Raw genomic sequence first — 19,334 nt, 5'->3', positions numbered from 1 at the left:
CCCTGTCTTTACAGTCTCTTTCTTTGTTGCAATGGTTTGAAACAATTTTATATCGATGTTGCATTTACTACACCAACTCGCGGTGAGGAGGCTCGTGACTCAAATTTTTGCTCGCATCCTACAGCATAATAATCAGCCAAGTGACATTTCATGTCCCGAAAAACTTGAAAGAAGAAGCACTTGTATACCGAGATACTACCACTGTGTTCTGCTCAGTAACATCCGCATTGAAGCAGGGCTTGACAGCATTCAGGGGTAATGCTCCCATCTTAAAGGGGAACATTATCACCAGACCTATGTAAGCGTCGATATATATCTTGATGTTGCAGAAAAAATACCATATATTTTTTTAACCCATGTCCGAACTCTAAATGGGTGAATTTTGGCGAATTAAACGCCTTTCTATTATTTGCTCTCAGAGCGTTGACGTCACGTTGTGACGTCACCTAGGTAGTCAACCGCCATTTCTCAAACATGTTATAAACATCGAGTCAAATCAGCTCTGTTATTTTCCGTTTTTTCGACTGTTTTCCGTACTTTGGAGACATCATGCCTCGTTGGTTTGTTTTCAGAGGGTGTGACAGCACGATCAGGGACGGATTCATGTTGATTTATGTAGAATGTGCATCGATTAGCATGGCATGCTAATCGATGCTATCATGCTATTTAGACTAGCTGTATGTACATTTGTAGCAATATTTGCATCCAGCCTTTCTCTCCACTCACATTTAATGCCCAAAAAACACTTACCAATTGATGGATTTAAGTTGCAACAGTATCACAAAATGCGAAAGTTCCGATCGTTTGGTCTGCACATTTTACCGGCAATGCTAAGGCAGACATGACACAGAGATGTATGGATATCCTACAGATGCATTTCCAGCGATAAAGTCAGCAAAATCACAAAGGTGAGTTTTGTTGATGTTATTGACTTATATGCTAATCAGACATTTGGTCGCGGCATGACTGCCAGCTAATCGATGCTAACATGCTTTTTAGGCTAGCTGTATGTACATTTGTAGCTATATTTGCATCCAGCATTTCCCTCCACCCACATTTAATGCCAAACAAACACTTACCAGTCGACAGATTTAAGTTGCTCCAGTGTCACAAGATGCGAAAGTCCCGATCGTTTGGTCTGCACATTTTACCGGCGATGCTAAGGCAGACATGGCCGAATAGCGTCAATAGCTATTCGCTCAATAGCTTCAGTTTCTTCTTCAATTTCGTTTTTGCGATCTGCCTCCATACTCCAACCATTCATTTCAATACATGCGTAATCTGTTGAATCGCTTAAGCCGCTGAAATCAGTCTGAATCCGAGCTAATGACGCTATATCTTGCTGTGCTATCCACCTGGATAGCATGTATATCAGTGGATGACGACACAGGAAAATGGACGGTAGCGAAAATCATGCACTTTAAAGCCTTTTTTTCGGGATATCCCACATTGGGTAAAATTTTGAAAAAAACTTTGAAAAATAAAATAAGCCACTGGGAATGGATTTTTATTGGTTTTAACCCTTCTAAAATTGTGATAATGTTCCCCTTTAAATATACCAATCATTTCATTTTTGTGAAATGCACTTCCTGAAATATAATGTTATTTCAACAGACCTTAGGCCTGGGCGACAAGGTCTAAAAATATTAGGGTTTTTTCACCCAAAATTCGATTTACATTTTTTTTTCAGATTTTTTTTCCCCTACTTTTTAAATAAACCAATGAATACAAATGACGGAGGTAATTCTAAACAAGTATGGCTATTATTTAATCATAAACTAATAGGTTGAAATGATACTGTATCTTACTCTCAGCAAAATTCTATTTTTTAAATTGTTGTACTTTCTAGACCAGATTTTAATTGTACATTACATGCAATCATTTTCATATATCTAAATGAAGAGCTTCCTCTGGGAGGCAACACTTCTGCTTAAATAAAATAGTTCTGTAAAGAAAAATGTAGCATTGTACATTTCATGCAAAAAAATAATCCGCAACATCGAGATTATAAAGTGCAAATTTAGAACATCTGTCTTGAAAAATATTTCTGTAATAAATATGCAACATTGCATGCAAAATACTCAAATAAATCAAAGATACCAATAATCATCAAATACTAAAAATGATTTAGATGAATAAAGTGCAAAGTTAAAACTTCTGCTTTGAATAAAATACTATTTTAAATAAAAAGGGTAAAATTGTACATTGTATGCAATTAATCAAGTAAAACATTGAGATGGTTAAATAGTTTTAATAAGTAGAGAAACACAAACTTTTCCCTGAAGTATCTCTGGCTCCTTTTTAATGTTTCCTGATGTTAAAGATAATGTACACTTCATTGTACATGTAATATATCCCTGTATTGATGTATAATTAGTTATGGTTCCAGGAGAGTTTTGCAGCAGCAAACGTATACGAGATGTCTGGTTTGGATGTGCAGAGCAACTGCTTTAGTGATCTCTCTGTGCATTGTACTCCGATACATGGAGACATACCTTTTTATGTAAATGATTCCTCCACAGTACGATGCTTCTTAGGTGGAGTTTGTAGTTGACGGTCTTGTTCGCCTTGTCAAGAGTTGCAGTTTCTCCACTCGTCTCGTTGATTTTTCAGATGCTGGAATAAGTTTTGTTGTGCTGCTGCCTTTTCTAAAGAAACTTTGCAGTGCAGTAACTTGTTCCATGCCTGTTCCCGCAATTCTAAAGCACTGACAATACTTTCCTTTTGTTTGAAACAAACGTCTCGCATTGAGTTAGCATTAGCATTGTTTTGCTAGACTTGTGGATCTCACTGGAGAAAGAGGGCGGGCGATGGATACAGAAGCTCATTGGGGCAAAAAAAATATGCAAGAGGAGAAAAAAGTAAAATGTTTTATTTTTTAAATCACCTGCAACAAAGCACTCAAATTTATCGATAAATATATCGCCCAGGCCTAACTGACCTATTTTACAATAGTAACAATTTTATGAATGATGTCACAAAATGTTGGACCTACACATTGTGTAGTTTTCTTTTTGAAGCCTCCATGTTTGAGTTTTAACATATCCAATGGCTTTTGCTTTCCCCACAAATAATTGAATAATCACCATTATGCGTAAGTGTTATTGTGTCTGCGGCTTCATGCTATCATTATTATGACTTGATCCCATGTTTATTGCAGCTATTGCGCTGTCAAGAGCAAAACAATATGTAAGAGGTCTGTCCATTATGTTCATCTAGCTCACATTCTAATGATGCAATGCATGAACGCTTTGGCTGCAGTAAGAGTAAGGTCTTAGTCAATGATCAATAATGCATGGACATTTAGGTGACATGTGTGACCTCCCCTACTTGTTCTTCTTCTTTGCTGTCGTCCTCCATGCGTGTCAATGCAGACAAAAAGCTGGTGCTGGGTCCCGACAAGCCCTGTGAAGGCACAGCAACATCCCTCCGCTTTTCTTCACAACCTGGCTCTTTTTCTCCCTATAATTACGGAAGTGATGTACAGCCAGAGTCTCCAATAAAGACGTCTCCGGTTTCAGAGCGCATAAAGGCTCTGGAAGCTCTTGCAGCCAAAAAGGAGACTGATTTTAGAAGCAACGATTCTTTACACTTAAAAGATCGTCACCACGACAAATCTCCCTCTGATATCGCAAAGCCTCCTACAGGGTTTCAGAAGCTTTCCACTGAGAAAAATGTACCAGTTGTCGAAGTGAAAAGAGGCTCCACTGATTATGATTCACCACTATCCCCCTTTGAGGTTCTTGGGGACTTAAGACAAGTGAATGAATTTGAAGAAACCGAAGCATGGATGAAGGCTCATCTTCCGCCAGTGCCAGATTTCGATGCTGAAAGATTAGTTAAATGCGCCATCACTTCAGAATTGAAGCCAAAGGTGGTCAGTCCTGATGCCCCTCCTATCACTAGTGTCCCAGACACTTTAATGGATTTTTCAAGTGATCACAATCAGAAAGGTTTGATGGATGGTCCACAGAAACTGGCAAGTGTTGATGACTCAGACTTTGACCTTAACTTTCTGCCAACTACTGACATGTGGGTTCAGCAGGACCAGTCAGGGTTCCTTGATCCATCAGGGCAGGATACAATGCTTCCAGATTGCCCCGTAGCTACTCTGGATGTCACGAGTGACAAAATGATCACTTGGACTGAAGATTTGGAGCCAGCAGAGGCCAGGGAAGTAGACAGCTCAGAGGAGTCTGATGAAACTGTTATTGAAGATTGCTTCACCTCTGTTGTATCCCCTCCAAGATCTATGTCTCCTCCATCGGACATTACCTGTCCTGAGATCTCATCGCTTCCACAGGAAAGGGTGATGCCCCCTGCAAGATCAGAGAGAAAACTAATGCAGGTTCCCACAATCAATGTGATAGAAACGGAAGAGCCAAACTGCAGTGATGATGAGATGGAGATAGAATTTGAGACAGAGCACGAAGCCCATGAGGTGGTCAAACAGGGTACAAAAACTGCAGATTCTGCCTTTGAGGACAGCAATGAAGCACATAACAGAAGGCCCCTTGAAACCGAATTCATAGAAGGCTATTCTCCTCCTTCCTCTCCTGTAGAATCAGAAGATGAATACTCTCCCAAACAAAAGATAGTCAAATCTCCTTTTGATATTGTCCATGAGAAATCGGCACCAACATTTATAGACTCTGGATGGGATGTGTCCTATCCGCAACCTGAAAAATGTAAGACTACTGCCACCTCTTCAGATGTAAAGGAAGATGTGAATGTACCTGACAAAGATGAGTGGTCAACTGAATTCCAACAAAACTTTACTAAGACAGACCAAACTGATGTTAGTGTCCAGGAAAGCCCAAACAACAAGGCAGTGGCTGTTTTTTCTAAAAACTTAATGCGGGATGACACCTATGATGGGCAATCCTTTGATTATGAGCCTTTGTCTCCCTTCTCCAAGCTCGAGATAGAGCCAAAAGGTCTAAAGAATCGCTTTCTGTCAGATTCTTCTGAAGTAGTCACTGAAACCCAGGATGCGTCACATGAGATAAAACTAAAAAGTGCAAAAGAACGCTTTATGTCTGACTCGTCTGAAACCAAAACTGAAAGCCAGGACCCATCGCAGAATGGTAACGAGACAAATTCAGTCAACCGTCGTTTTTCAAATAGTCCCTCACAAATTACGAACAGCAGTAACACCGGAGATGGTGCACATGAAAAGCCCACCAAGGTGCAACAAGATTCTAAAATAGCTGACCCCTCAATTTCTGAGCCTGTGGATAGCTTTGTAGAGTTCATGCGAGAGTGCCTCAAATCAAGCGATTGTGAAGAGTCAAATGACACTCAAGGTGTCGTGTATGGTCAGCAGTCCCCTCCCACGATGGTGATGGATATTGAACACGAACGTCTCACCATCAGTGCTCTCAAACAGTTGGGCTGCAGTCAAGAAGAAGAAGATGACACTACATGTATCCTGGTTCCTAATGCGCCACATATCCAAAGCAACACACTCTGCTGTGACAGCACATACTCTGAGGGTGTTGAAGCCATCGACATATGGGTTGCAGAAGCCTATCATCTTGCGGAGCATGTCTTGACAGCAATACTAACCCACGTCTCAGGTAATACTAATTCCCTTGGTTAATTCCCAGAGCAGCTTTCACTGGCGGTGTCTTTTCACTCAAATAGTCCAAGGAAGAAACCAGCCTTGCGTAAAATTCCAAATTCAAATGTATATGTCTTTACCCCCAAAGGATGATGATTTGGAATTTGAATTACAGCAAGTGGAACTAAATTAATTGCAATTCAAATAACATTCTTCTAGCTTAGTGACAGGAACTGAAAGCCGGTGCAGATCGCAGAATGGTAAAGAGACAAAGTCGGTCAACCATCGTTTTTCAAATAGTCCCTCACAAATTATGAACAACACCAAAACCGGAGATGGTGCACAGGAAAAGCCCACCAAGGGCAAATCCTTGTAGCTAGGTGACAGGAACTGAAAGACAGAACCCAAAACCGAATGGTATATGTCTTTACCCCCAGAGAATGTTGATTTGGAATTTGGATTACAGCAAGTGGAATTAAAATAATTGCAATTCAAAGAAAATCCTTATAGCTAAGTGACAGGAATCATTTTTCCCATTAAAAAAATGAATACTACAAATGCTAAAATAAACACACAGTCCCTTGTGTTATTATTATTAAATATGTTAATATTATTAACATGAATAAATCAGGGATTTTGTCCTTGAGAATGAGCTCACCAAAATGATCTCGTACAAATGGCCTTTTATGTCTATTATCCTTTTCCATGTTGCTGTTGTCACAAACTGCACTAGGTGCAGTTTGAAACTAGATCTGTTTATCAAATTTTTCAACACAGGCTTTCAAACAAATGTACTGCATTATCTTGGCAACCATTTTAAATACTTGGACAAAATACAGCAGTCTAGGAAATTAATTTCCATCGCATTCCATAATTTGAAAGTTACTATACACCAAATTAAATGATCTATTTTTACATAAGAGACTTTTATTTTTAGTGGTAGATGAAAAACATTTGCTGTAATTGGAAAAACAATGTGTACATGAGGTTTATGGGAATATATTTTTTATGAAGTTAGTGTCAATTGAAATCATCTATTGGCATTTTAGTTCTACTGTAATTTGAATTGCATTTGAATTTCTTGTTTGCAACCTCAAATCAAGTTCATGGGATTGAATTGGCATTTGGGAGACATTGTCCATGATATTCGGGATTTTGCACAAGTCTGGAAATGTATATATCCTAGTGAGATGGCACCTATTTAAGTTGGTATTCTGTCAGAATGTTTACCGTACATTTTTAGACAAAATAAACACATATAACACAGTCTAATATGTCCTAATCCGCGCTGATACTTTGCCCCCTGCTCTGGTCAAATTCTTACAAGAACAAAGTACTAGTTAGTGCAAGGTACACCCTCTTTTGTGTACAAACATGATCCATTCGAAACTGACTGTAAAGTTGCTGGTATGCACTTTTAATAGTAGTTCATTTCAAACGTTCTTGTGGTTTTGTGTATGAGCTGGTGATCTTGAATGGTCCTCTGTTTTGCAAGTGTATTCAAATAGTACAACTAAAGAGTTGTGTGTGCTTAAAATTACGAAATGGACGGGACTATTGTAATAAGTAAAGGGTGCTAACTTTCCCTAAAGTGCTGTAATATGTATTTACAGTATATCCCGCCGTTTTATGGCTTTGAGAATGTAAACTACGGATTTTGTCAGCTAATGATAGCAATTTAGCTAAGTTGATCTACTAATTTTAGCTATTGTTGAATGTATAGCCTATTATAACATGACTGCAAATTGTTAGATGCTTGTCTGGGACAGTTTTTGTGTATGTGCTCGCACTCTGGGCGTGTACAAATGGACGTGACATTTTTTTATTCAGTATAATTGTGAAGAATATAGACATTTTAAAAGTACATATCTACCACTAACGGTAACAGAGGCTTGCCAGTGTTATATTTTTGAGCAAGTTGCAAACAGCCCCTTTAAAGGGGAACTAGACTTTTTTAGGAATTTTGGTTATCATTCACAATTCTTATGAAAGACATGACGATGGATGGATTTAAAAAGAATTAATTCATTCTATATATTCAAATAAACTCTATCAAAATTCTGCTTACAAAGGAGCCTATGAGAGCGTTTTGATGCCTGTAAAGCCCCTAAAAACACATCCAAACACCTCTATTAGGGTTTTATATACATGATGTAAGTATATATGCAATTTAGTTACAGGCGCATTTATAATATTTAATATTTAAGTATTTGCATCACTTTAGGCATACACGGCACATTAATTTAAAAAACGCATTACGTTAACTTTTTTTTTCTTCATCACTGATTTCTGCTCACTGCAGACTTTTTGAGAGCCTACTAGCATAATGAAACATTACTTACTGTGCAAGGTCTGCGGTCATTACGATGCCAACTGCTGGGATATTCATATATTCCCATTTAGATGAAAATTGTGTAATAGTCCTCGCGAAGGAACGAAGAAGGTGGGAGCAAGCGCTTTTACTGCCTGTCAAAGTGTCCCAACATTTCAGATTATATTCCCAGCCATCTACTTTCCAGATGAGAGGCATGATTTATGATCTTCAAAAAAAATTACAAGGAGCAAGTAAGCAAGGAAACAGCAGACCACTCGATGATGTAAACATAGGGACACGCGGAAGTGATTACGTTGCCGCTATAAATAGTTTGTCTGCGTTAGCGCTTATAATAATATCACCAATACTTGGTTAATATTCAAGTCACAAAATGTAAATTCAGTATTTTTGGTGCTTTTTGAATTGTTATTTATCAGATTTATGGGTGGAATAGTGGAGTTCCCATTGGGTCTGCTATAAGCAGACTTTTATTTACATTTATTTAATATTTATAATGCATTTTTTTTTAAATACATCCGCTGTCATGTCTTTCATAATGATTGTAAACAAAGTGTAAACAATAAAGTGCAGTTGCCCTTTTAAGCATAGTCTTTCATATACTACATAACTTGAATATTTTTATACATTGAAATTACTGGTGGTGGATCAGCTTTAGGAGTTGCGAAGTGAAAGTGGCCCATTACACAAGAGCACGTTGGCTGTTGGTTGTTAAGACCAAACAAGTTGACGACTGCTGCTTCCCTGTGGGTACCTGCCCTGCAAAGCATGCTGGGAACACAAACACACAGCCCTTCAGATACCAAAACCGAAAAGCTCACCTATTCCTGAGCCCTTAGGTATTACTATTTCCAGTTTGACCTGTTCTGCCTTTTATTAGTTCATTTTCATATCTGCTTATGCCTAAATGTGCCTAAATAGTCTCAGGCCACTGCGATGATCCAGGGGAAGTTTTTCCCGACGTGTTATGCACTATTTACCCAATCTGACTGTTGGCTTAACGGCCTGAATTAGCTACAATAGAGCCCGCTTTGTTTTCCTCTGAGGGCTTCAACTGTGCTGCTGCTGCCGCCGCCACTTTTCTCCTCAACATTTAATCTTTCTTGCATGATCTGAATTATTAAGACGTTTCACCTTTAGGCCATTTATTTTAACACATAATGATTTGCCTTTTGCCATTTGACTACAAAATAGCAGGCAGGCAGACACAAAAAACATTGGTAAGAAGAAAGAATGAAATCTTGTCATGGCCCAAGATTGGCTCATGGCCACAAACGTTAAAGTCAATTGTCATAAGGCAAGTTGACTGAGTAATTAAATAGGTTTCAAGACCGTCAAGGAGCACTTTCCTTGTCTGGTTCTTGTGTTTTTCGTGTTACTACAACACTATTGTCCTTGTGGGGTTTCCACTGTTTTACACTGGGCCTTTTAACACACAAACGCACATCTCGCCCTTTATTTCTCTCATGCACACAACTGGCAGTTTGAGAGTGCCAACCCATTCTGACGTTACATAACGGCCTTGTGTAAAGGCAATCACTTCTGCATCCGCGACTCCCCACAGAACAGCCATACAAACATGATTGTGGTGTGCTAATTGGCGATTCTTTTTGAGTCCACTTGCTTTAAAATGTGCCTATTCAAGTCCAACATGTTGGCCTTTTAAGTTATTCAGATTATATATAATGTTTTTGGTGGTACACAATATCTAATCTCCTCCACTTGTCCACAGTCAAGGATCTGATTCACTGGCGGGAGCCCAAAAAGTCAGGTTTGGTTTTTGGACTGACCATGCTACTCCTGCTGTCGCTGGCCGCCTTCAGTGTCATCAGCGTGGCGTCCTACCTGCTCCTGGCGCTGCTCTGCGTCACCATCACCTTCCGCATCTACAAGTCCGTCATCCAGGCCGTGCAGAAGTCCAGCGATGGTCACCCCTTTAAGTAAGGCCCTGGCGATCGTAAAATCTAAGGCAACATTAGGTAGTGCTTGTCTATTTGCTTTTGCAACTTTGAAACACAGGACTGTCAATACTGCCAGGCATACTGCCAAAGTCAGCTCGGTGTGGGAAACGCATACACGGCGTATCAATAAAACATTGAAACAAGCCGTCGCTGTAGATTAAAATGACAAAGTCACTGAGACGAGTGCTGGCAAGCTCCAAAGACTATCACGTTTCTGGATATTAACTTTGTTCCTGGCAGTGTCTGCTTGGTGAAATGACCTCCACCTCTAGGGTATTTATTTATAGCTACCCTACATCGTGTCCGCGGGAGTCCCATTGCATTTGTAATACATAACCCAAACTATAGTCGAGAGCAACAAAATACCCTTTTGTTAAAAATGAAAATACATTTAGTTTTTACTGTTAAATAAAAGCTTCTGTTTCAACACACTTAAAAAGAAAGGTCATTTCTACAGTTTACACACTTGTCAACTTGTACGTATTTGTCGTACTGTTACTGCACGCATTTTGACCCTTGAATACGCTTTTAGGCTTTGCTGCTCTCTAGGGACGTCATTTATAAAACTCTGCGTGTAGTCTATTGTAAAAACATTGCATATGCAAAATCCACAGAATCTAAACAAATATTCAGGTCTATAAAATGGTGCAGCACACACTCTTCATTATAAATCACAGCTACTGTAAATTGTGTCAATGAAGGAAGAGAAAAGGAAAGGGAAGAATTTGCAGATCGGGATTTATTACAGCATTTTAACAAGATTACTTATGAAAAGCTAATGAACAGCATAATCTAATCCAATGAAAAACCAAATAACAATTGGAATGCAATATTTAACCAATCATATCACCAGTAATAGTTTCAACTCCACTGTGACTGAGAACCGTTGCTGAGATGAAAAAAAAACACATGTTCCTGTTTTAGCATCCGGTTTGCCAACTCTTTGTTAAAATAATTGAATATTTTGTTTATTTTGTCAGGCAATGCCAAAGCAGCAATTCTGTTGTATGACATAAACAGTAACCATGAGCAATATTCAAAGTTCTTGTGGGCAATTGGCTCAGACACATGCCAGATGATTTCAAAATATTATTGCCATGATACATTTTTTGTACAGTTTCTTATATCTGTACCATGGAACATATTTTGATTTGTAACTATGAAAAATGTTGATTACATTGTGACTGTGAATATGCAGTGTGGCTGTGTCAGAGCCAAACCTTTACAAAATCTATATTTTTTGTTTTTTAGCCTAAAAACTGCATTTTTGCACTCAACCCTGATGCAAATCTATAAAAGCAGGTGTCCCAAGTGTGGCCCGGGTGCCTTTTTTTCAGGGTTGGCAGGTTTGCCGCTAATAATGTTGTCATAATCCTCATTTCGTGTCCGTCTCCCTGCAGGTCGCTTATGGATAAGGATGTCCGCATTCCCCCAGAGACCTTCCGCAAGCACGTTGACGTCAGCCTGACCTACATCAATCGAGCACTGAAGCAGATGAGCCGCCTTTTCCTGGTGGAGGACCTTGTGGACTCCCTTAAGGTGAACGGCTTTCCATTTTCATATGCCGTCTGTCCTCCATATGGAGGACCACTAATTTTATTTAAGGGGAGATAGCTCCTAATATTTTTTGAAGCTAAAGACAAACATCCACTATGTTCGTGAAGCAGGTTCTCAGTGAGCATTAGAAGTAATCAAATAGATTTTGAGAAAATGTAGACCTTAAGTGGCTATAAAAAGCATTAAATAGGATGTCCAGAGGCATTAAACTTTTTTTATACAATTGTAAGACTTGGCCGATAGTTTAGTCAATCATTCAAACGGTAAATGAAAACAAACTCAATACATATCTACGTCTGTTTTTCTTTGGCTGCGGCTTTCAAACTGGATATAAGAGGTCTTGTCTCGTTCGAAAGCATGAAAAGCTGTGCCTCGATACGGCAAAATGAAACAACTCTGGGGGCAGGAAACCCTGCCATTCTCTGGGCACCGTAGTTGTGGAGTCCTTAACTCTGACACTATGTCATGAGGACAGCATGCAATGCCAGGCTTCCCACTAACTGACAAAAAAACAGATAACAGATGTGGTGTCCAGTTCAAAGTGTGACATGATTTATTTAAAAATTTGAGAGTTGACTTTTGTATTTTAAATTAGTTATTATTTTTTACAAACATGGTGCAAAGTAATTCATGATTTGTTAAAAGATTTTAGTGGCTAGCTAGTTAAAATGGGATATTGTGATTTCACAAGACTGTCTTAGAAGTGATCATTTGAAAATGTTCAATTTTAAAAATGTGCACTTAGAGAAAATGTAAAAATAAAGTGTTGCATATTGATATTTATCTGTTTCTATATATATTTATTGTGAGGAATCATTAAGATGATCAGTGTTTCCACAAAGATAAATATAATTAATTATTAATAATAAAATATAGTTAAAGGTAAATTAAGCAAATTGGCTATTTCTGGCAGTTTTAAGTGTGTATCAAACTGGTAGCCCTTCGCATTAATCAGTACCCAAGAAGTAGCTCTTGGTTTAAAAAAGGTTGTTGACCCCTGGTCTAAAGTATTTTAAAATAAACATAATAGGAGGTGTATTGCCACCAAGTCAGCTATTGCTGCTTTTTCAGGCTTCTGATTGGACATACTGTGCATGAGAACAGGTTTATGTGTTTGTGTGTATACAGTACATACACAATTTTGAAACTACACTTTTGTGTGGATGGAGATTGTTTTAACCCCAAATGTGTTTTTGAAACTCTCCATGTTCGTGTGGACATGGCCTTATAGGCACTACCTAATCCAATTTTTATATTTGATATAATGAAAACTGTTCTTATTGTTTTATTTTTGATACTAAGAATATAGTTTTTATTTGAACTTCCTCAGGAATTTTTATTTTGAACACATTTCAGATGCATGTTTTCATCTCAAACATGTTATAATGGCAAAATGAACATTGATTACTATTTTGTGTGCAAAGAATGCAATGAACTGTGACATTCTTAAAATTTAAAACTGTTGTTGTAATTTTTATGTGGTTTTGTCTTTTTTTATTGTTTATGTATTGTTGGCAGGTTGAAAACAGCTCAGCGGATTTGCGTGGAGAAATCACCATTTAAACGGCACCGTGTAATAATCATCAAAAACGCACGACAGACAAGAACTTTGTTTATGCAGTCACACCACACAGCACATAGGGCTGTGAGCGCACCTGTTTTCATTAGCACACACAAATTAGCACAATCAACCACGGACGCATTTCAGCTGTGCGTGTCAGCCTTCAATAATGAAAACAGGCGTTTAAGACATAAAAGAAAATTAAGCCAAACACAATGATTGAGGGCATATCTTAACATGTATAATTAAACCTTAATTAAGCAAAATATTGCTCCAGCCCGGCTGAATGAAATAATAATATAAATCCATTTAATAAAGTCAAAATACAAATAAGGCAACAAGAGTAGTATTCCACACTTCTCTTTTGTAAAGTAAATTTGTGATTTGCCTGAGAAGGTGGACAGGACCCAAAACAAATACAAATGTACAATTTTTTTTTTAGCTAAAATGTTTTTTTCCGGATTACTCAATCGATCGGGATATGCGATAGAATACTCTATTACTAAAATATCCGACAGCTGCTTCTCTAGTATGATATTTATTTATTATTCCATGACGCCTTTTAACACATTTTTAAATTGTATCCTGATTTAAAAAAATATCCCCCAGTCTGTGGCTGTTATAAGGCATATTTTCCAAAGATATGCTTTTTTACAGGACATTTTAAAGCGATATCATTTAAAAAGTGACTTCTGGGTATATTATATTGATCAAGTAATTCTTACTTGGAGGGCTTTGTGGCCAGAATAAAGGCCCTATCATTGACTCCATTATTAGAATTTGCATAGTTGGGAATTTGCTATGGTTTATTTACAACTTGGAATGCATTTTAAAAAAAAAAAATTTTTTTTGTCTTACATAAAGATTGTGAATGATAGGCAAAATTCCCCAAAATGTTTAAAACCCTTTAATAATTTTTGTACATCCTGTGAATGTGCTGTAGCAAAAGCAATAAAATGGATTCATGTCGGGAATGTGAAAAATTGCAAAAGTGGATCTTAGGCTAACTAACAAAACCTGGTTAAAGCTTGTCAACCCAGAGAGGCGTTATGCAGCCTGTGCAAAAAGACTCCAAACTTTTCTCAATGGGCATCAATGCAGTACAATCACACATGCTAATAGCTAATCAAAAGTCAGCCATTAATGGCAGGCAGCAGTTAACAATGTCAAATTTCTTTTGGCGTGACCAACAAAGCAACTTCTGCTGTTATCGCCACAACTTTCAGCTGCCGCCGCTACAAAAAGAATTTAATTTCAAATAAATTCTCAGAAAAAACAGTCTTAAGACGATTTTAATTTACAAGATAGTAATGTTTAATGTAAACTTTTAAGTTATTCAATATTAGCATTCTCAAATGCTTACAACCGTGTCTTCACAGACAGTTGTCAGCCTTTGACTATGTATAATATCTATCAGCAGTAGGACATGGCATGGCATTATAAACAGCATTAAAAAACATTCGATTAGATTTGCTGTAGAAAACCTGTGAAGTCCAATTGATTTTTCCAGCCACATCTTCCAAAATTGGGAGCTACTGTGATTTAGTTGGTTCTTTTTTCAGTTTAAAGCACATGAAGGTGAATTTCAAACACTTATGGTGCTTAATTTTTCTAAGCCGCCTTCTTTGTTTGCTCTTCTTTGTGCAGCTGGCTGTGGTCATGTGGCTGTTGACCTATGTTGGCGCTGTCTTCAACGGCATCACCATCCTCATCCTTGGTAAGACCAAGCTCGAGATGCCCTAATTTGTCAGCTAAAAGGCAGTTTTACGTGTTCCGAATGTACTGTATAGACTATAGAGTAAGGAAATAACCAATCAAGTTACTTACCAGTAATGCATCATCATTTAACCCATTTATAGGAATCCAGTCTAGTCTACCGGTTAGTCATTTATAAACCTTGGCACCGTAAACATACTGTACAAATAAAAGTATGTGCTCTGTCTGCACTCATAATTGTTTACATTAAACTTGTCCCATAGCACTCATAGATTGAAATAGTAGGTGGTTTATGCTGCCATGCCCGCATGCATACAGTAAGTCTCTCTTTGGCCCTTTTTACCATATTGGTTAAAATAAATTGTATTGTAATACTATAGCACAACTCAAAACAGACGTGCAAGAAGTTGAATGTTGCCTCTACGCAGGTGACCCTGGCTCACAGTGTTCCTTTCATTACTTAAAAAGTGCCCACATACATGGTCGACCGCTTGTGTGACCTCAACTTTGAGATACCAAGGGGTTAATTGTATAAAAAATTGTTCAGTTTATGTTGTGTTGTTTGTTTGCTAAGTTGTGTGAGACACTACAACAGCAAAGTAAATGCTCTTGGTGATGTATTACTCTGTGCAAAGTGAGTTTCAAGATAAAAGCATGGCAGTATCGACAGAGATTCTACTACAACTCACAAATTAATCCCTTTTTTCTTAAATATATTTAAAGAAAAATTAGTGCATGTCCGAAATATTTATTATCATTGTCGTCAAGTCATACAAAAATCTCTAGAGTGACCTGCACAGGTCACTGCTGCGCACCTTTTACGACACTGTAGTGGTTTCTGCTGTGTTCTATGCCGCTGTCAGAGACAGGAACAGACTTAATAAACTGATTAGGAGAGGCTGATCACTAAACAGCATTGAGGAGGTGGCTGACAGACGAATGCTGACCAAGTTGATATCCATAACTGCATTGTGGAGGCCCTGAGTAGCTCCTTCAGCATTAGACCGTTACATCCACAGTGCAAGGAGAGCTATCACAGATCCTTTCCACCCCCACCCGTAAGACTCTACAACACACTTATGATTACTGTGATCTTTTTTTTTTCCATGGTGTGCATTTTATCTTCTGTCTATATATTAGTGAGCAATATGTAGTATTTGACTATTTTGTTTGTTTTTCATTACGCTTTATTTCTGTTACTGTATGTAAAAACCTGCACTGCAACAACGTAATTTATCCATTGTGGGATAAGTAAAAGTCTATCATATGCTAGATAAAAGTATAAAATATAATATGAAAACCATAAAACATATTTTCTTATTGCCCCTGCTCTTTGTGTCTCCAACGAAAGTTAAAGTTAAAGTCCCAACAATAGTCACACACACACTAGTTGTGGTGAAATTATCCTCTGCATTCGACCCATCCCCATGTTCACCCTTGGGAGGTGAGGGGAGCAGTGAGCAGCAGTGGCAGCCGCGCTCGGGAATCATTTTGGTGATTTATCCCCCAATTCCAACCCTTGATGCTGAGTGCCAAGCAGGGAGGCAATGGGTCCCATTTTTATAGTCTTTGGTATGATTTGCCTGGGGTTTGCATTCACGACCTTCCAGTCTCAGGGCGGACACTCTAACCAGGCCACCTGGTAAGCCACAAGTACATTTGCAAGTAATTGCTATTTTTGTTTTTAGTCACGTCAAAGTGAGTCTGCCAAGGGCATGGACTTAAATGGGATGCAATATATTGACCTATTATGTCAGCGTTTGCATCTTATTGCATTGTTTGTGCCTCTCTGCAGCTGACATCCTCCTCTTCGCTGTGCCGCCGATCTACGAGAAGAACAAGGTAAGGAGTTGGGCATTGTGTTCCACGCCATGAGGATGATAAAAGTCTGAGGCAGGCGCATGATGACATCAGCTGGCTGTCAGCGCAGCAGTGCGCTCACTTGGATGAGCGCGGTCTGCGTCAGACACTAAAGGCGTTCTTTGTCCATCCTGTTGTTGTGGCCTAACTAACCCCCGCCGAGAACATGAAGTCATCGCATGAAAAAAAACAAAAACCTTTGCCAATAGTAAGCCGTTGTGCTCTCTTGCATGCAGACCCAAATTGATCAGTACATCGACCTGGCACGTACCCAGATCAACACCACCATGGCCAAGTGAGTTGTGTGCGGCGCTGCATGTCATGTGACAAATTCTATGTGCTGTGTGAATTAACTCTTTCTTTTTCAGGTTGCAAGAGAAACTACCCGGCGCCGTGAAGCGCAGCAAAACTGAATGATCGACCTCCCTTAAAAGAAAAAGAAATCCTCACAATCCTCTTCATCACCCTCCTTGACTCCCCCTCGCCCTTAACGCCTCATCACCCACTCTCAACCAAGTACCACCTGTCTACACTGAACCTGACTAGCTAGGATCATCTCTGAGCTCCTCGATATTTAATGTCAAACTACTGAGCAGCTTCACTTGCAAGCATTAATAAAAGAAGTGTGCCAGTGAGGAATGCGTGGCCATGACCTCTCTGTGTGGGCGTGGCCAAATGGAGTGCGGGCAAGCGGAGCGTGGTCAAGTGAACTAGACTGAATCTATGACCTGGTTTCAAGGGTGCATGTTTGCGGCGCTTAAAGCAAATGTCTGTACTAAAAAAACACACTATTTCCGTAGAAGGTCAGGTAATGATGTAAACCGGAAACATTTTTAGGAAAAACAAACCGTGTATTTAAAGATAAATCAAGACAAAAATGGATATATGCATACTAACCTTGTAGGTGTCTTTGTGGCTATTCTCATCCTGCTGTCTCTGCTCTGCTTAGATTGAGTCCTCATTTTTAGAAGCAGGTCATGGGCTTGCTTGTAAAGCTGCGCAGGCAGCCCTTGGTGTGTAAGTTTCTGCAATGCACTGAACTTTTATGTTGAAACCCAGCGAGCAGGTGGAAATAAAAGCATTTGGAACACTGAGCCAGCTGTGATAATTTAGTCTAGTTCACCATCTTTGCAGCCAGCAGTCCTCGCTTGTGGTGCATGCATTTACCTGTATACAGTACACTTAAAGATCCACTTACTGCTGTCACTGAGGAGAATTGAGCTCAATGAGCATCATAATTAGAAGCAAGTCAGGGATCAGATCATAAACCCGGGGGAAAGCGGTGACCTCGATTGCTAACGTTGCAATTAAAAGAAAATGTTAAATGTAACTCTTTTTAAATGCTTTACCGCAATTTTGAGACAAATACTAGTTTATGTAGCTTTTTGAAGTAAGGACGCTGTTTTTTTTCCCCCGATGTTTTGGACTGCTTTAAGGATCTTACGCTTGGAAGCAAGTTCTCACCCTGAATATAGGCTGTATCATATTCCCCTTCTCCACTTAAGTTTATGTCCATTTTTTAAATGACTCGTGATCGTTTCAGTGGTTTGATTAGTTTTATAGCGCTGCAGTTATACCGAAGGGAGTGATACCGAAGGGAGTGAAAGGAGGCTACGAGGCTGTGTTTCTGTTCATGATCCCAGAAGTAAGTTTGCATGCTGTGAAAGTGGCTAATTATGGATGAGTGTCCTATCAATGCAGTCCAATGTGTCTGACCGACTACTATTACTTCTACTGCTAAATGTGTTTTCACTGGTCTGACATTCCGTGCCATGCATGCCATCCGTGGTGTCATCCCACCCCTCTCCACATCATGCATGGTTTTTCATTCATACTTTGGATGCTAAAGCCAAATTATGCTGAGACTATGTGCATTTCAGTTTGTCTCATCATAGATTATTAATTGGCATGATTATTGACGCTTTAGTTGCTTTAAAGCTTCCAGCAAGGCTCGATAGGTGTCCGCCATACAGAATCATAGCTGGCTTTCTTTTGAGTGTAATATTTCTTCTATAAGTTCACACACAGGCTATATAATGGATTATTACTCTTAACCAGTTTGCTGAAAGCATGTTGATTTCCTCGGTTCATTGGGAATGGAGAGTGTGACAGGAGCGTTGTCTTTTTATTTTTATTGTTTTGTGGTCTTCCGTCAAGCCGTGTTGTTGCTTTTGACCTGTTTGTACGATGTTCACTAAGATCAGCTCTGTTTTTGTATTAGCTAGGACTTTGGTTCTACTTTGAGAGAAAAAGAAAATTAAAAAGAAATGTGATCTCTGTATTCATGTCAAAGTGAAATTAATAAAAACACGTAAAAGAACTGCTCTCTTCTGCTTTGCTAAACCCTCCAGAAAAACATAGTTTTCTAGTATGCACTGTTGCCTGGGATGGATAGATGATGCATCCAGGAGAGTTCGTGTTCGTGTTTGGGTTGTGGGGAGATTTGATTTTTTTTAAATAATTGGCCAGCATGTAAAAATGCATGAGATGTCGTCACATGCAGACTTGACATCACATTTCAAGTCACATAACACAGCCAAAGTTATGGTACATAATAAAGATAACGGTGCCTTTATCGGATGTGCACATTGGCCCACCTACTTGGACACAAATTGGAATGTACTGATAGTGAAGAATGAGGATTTTCAAAGCTGGGTTGTGAGTTTAAAAACATCTAAATGATCTAACTCCTTTCAGACTTCATAGAACCGCAACGGAAAATTTCAATTGTTTTGTTACTGTCTTGATAATATATGTTGTGAATTAAGTCATATTTTGGAGCTA

The 19,334-nt window shown here is 38.8% G+C and overlaps 1 protein-coding gene across 3 annotated transcripts in view; it reads left to right on the top strand.

Moving 5' to 3' along the window:
* The window catches only part of rtn3 (reticulon 3), a 30,707-nt gene extending 11,837 nt beyond the window's left edge, over positions 1-18,870 (top strand). For 2 of the 3 annotated variants that reach the window (XM_061912390.1, XM_061912391.1), the window contains 6 exons: positions 9,628-9,835; positions 11,257-11,395; positions 14,622-14,691; positions 16,486-16,532; positions 16,787-16,845; positions 16,919-18,870. In XM_061912390.1, the coding sequence (XP_061768374.1) occupies positions 9,628-9,835; positions 11,257-11,395; positions 14,622-14,691; positions 16,486-16,532; positions 16,787-16,845; positions 16,919-16,967 (572 nt within the window). In that variant the 3' untranslated portion in view covers positions 16,968-18,870. Of the gene's footprint in view, positions 1-3,374; positions 5,580-9,627; positions 9,836-11,256; positions 11,396-14,621; positions 14,692-16,485; positions 16,533-16,786; positions 16,846-16,918 lie in introns of all 3 variants that reach the window. The other variant, XM_061912392.1, reaches the window with a different exon arrangement.
* Positions 18,871-19,334: the final 464 nt, after the last annotated feature.

This window comes from Nerophis ophidion, linkage group LG10 (genome assembly GCF_033978795.1).
Source record: "Nerophis ophidion isolate RoL-2023_Sa linkage group LG10, RoL_Noph_v1.0, whole genome shotgun sequence".
NCBI lineage: Eukaryota > Metazoa > Chordata > Actinopteri > Syngnathiformes > Syngnathidae > Nerophis > Nerophis ophidion.
The sequence above is the reverse complement of the archived record's forward strand: the minus strand, read 5'-3'. Positions and strand labels throughout refer to the sequence as shown.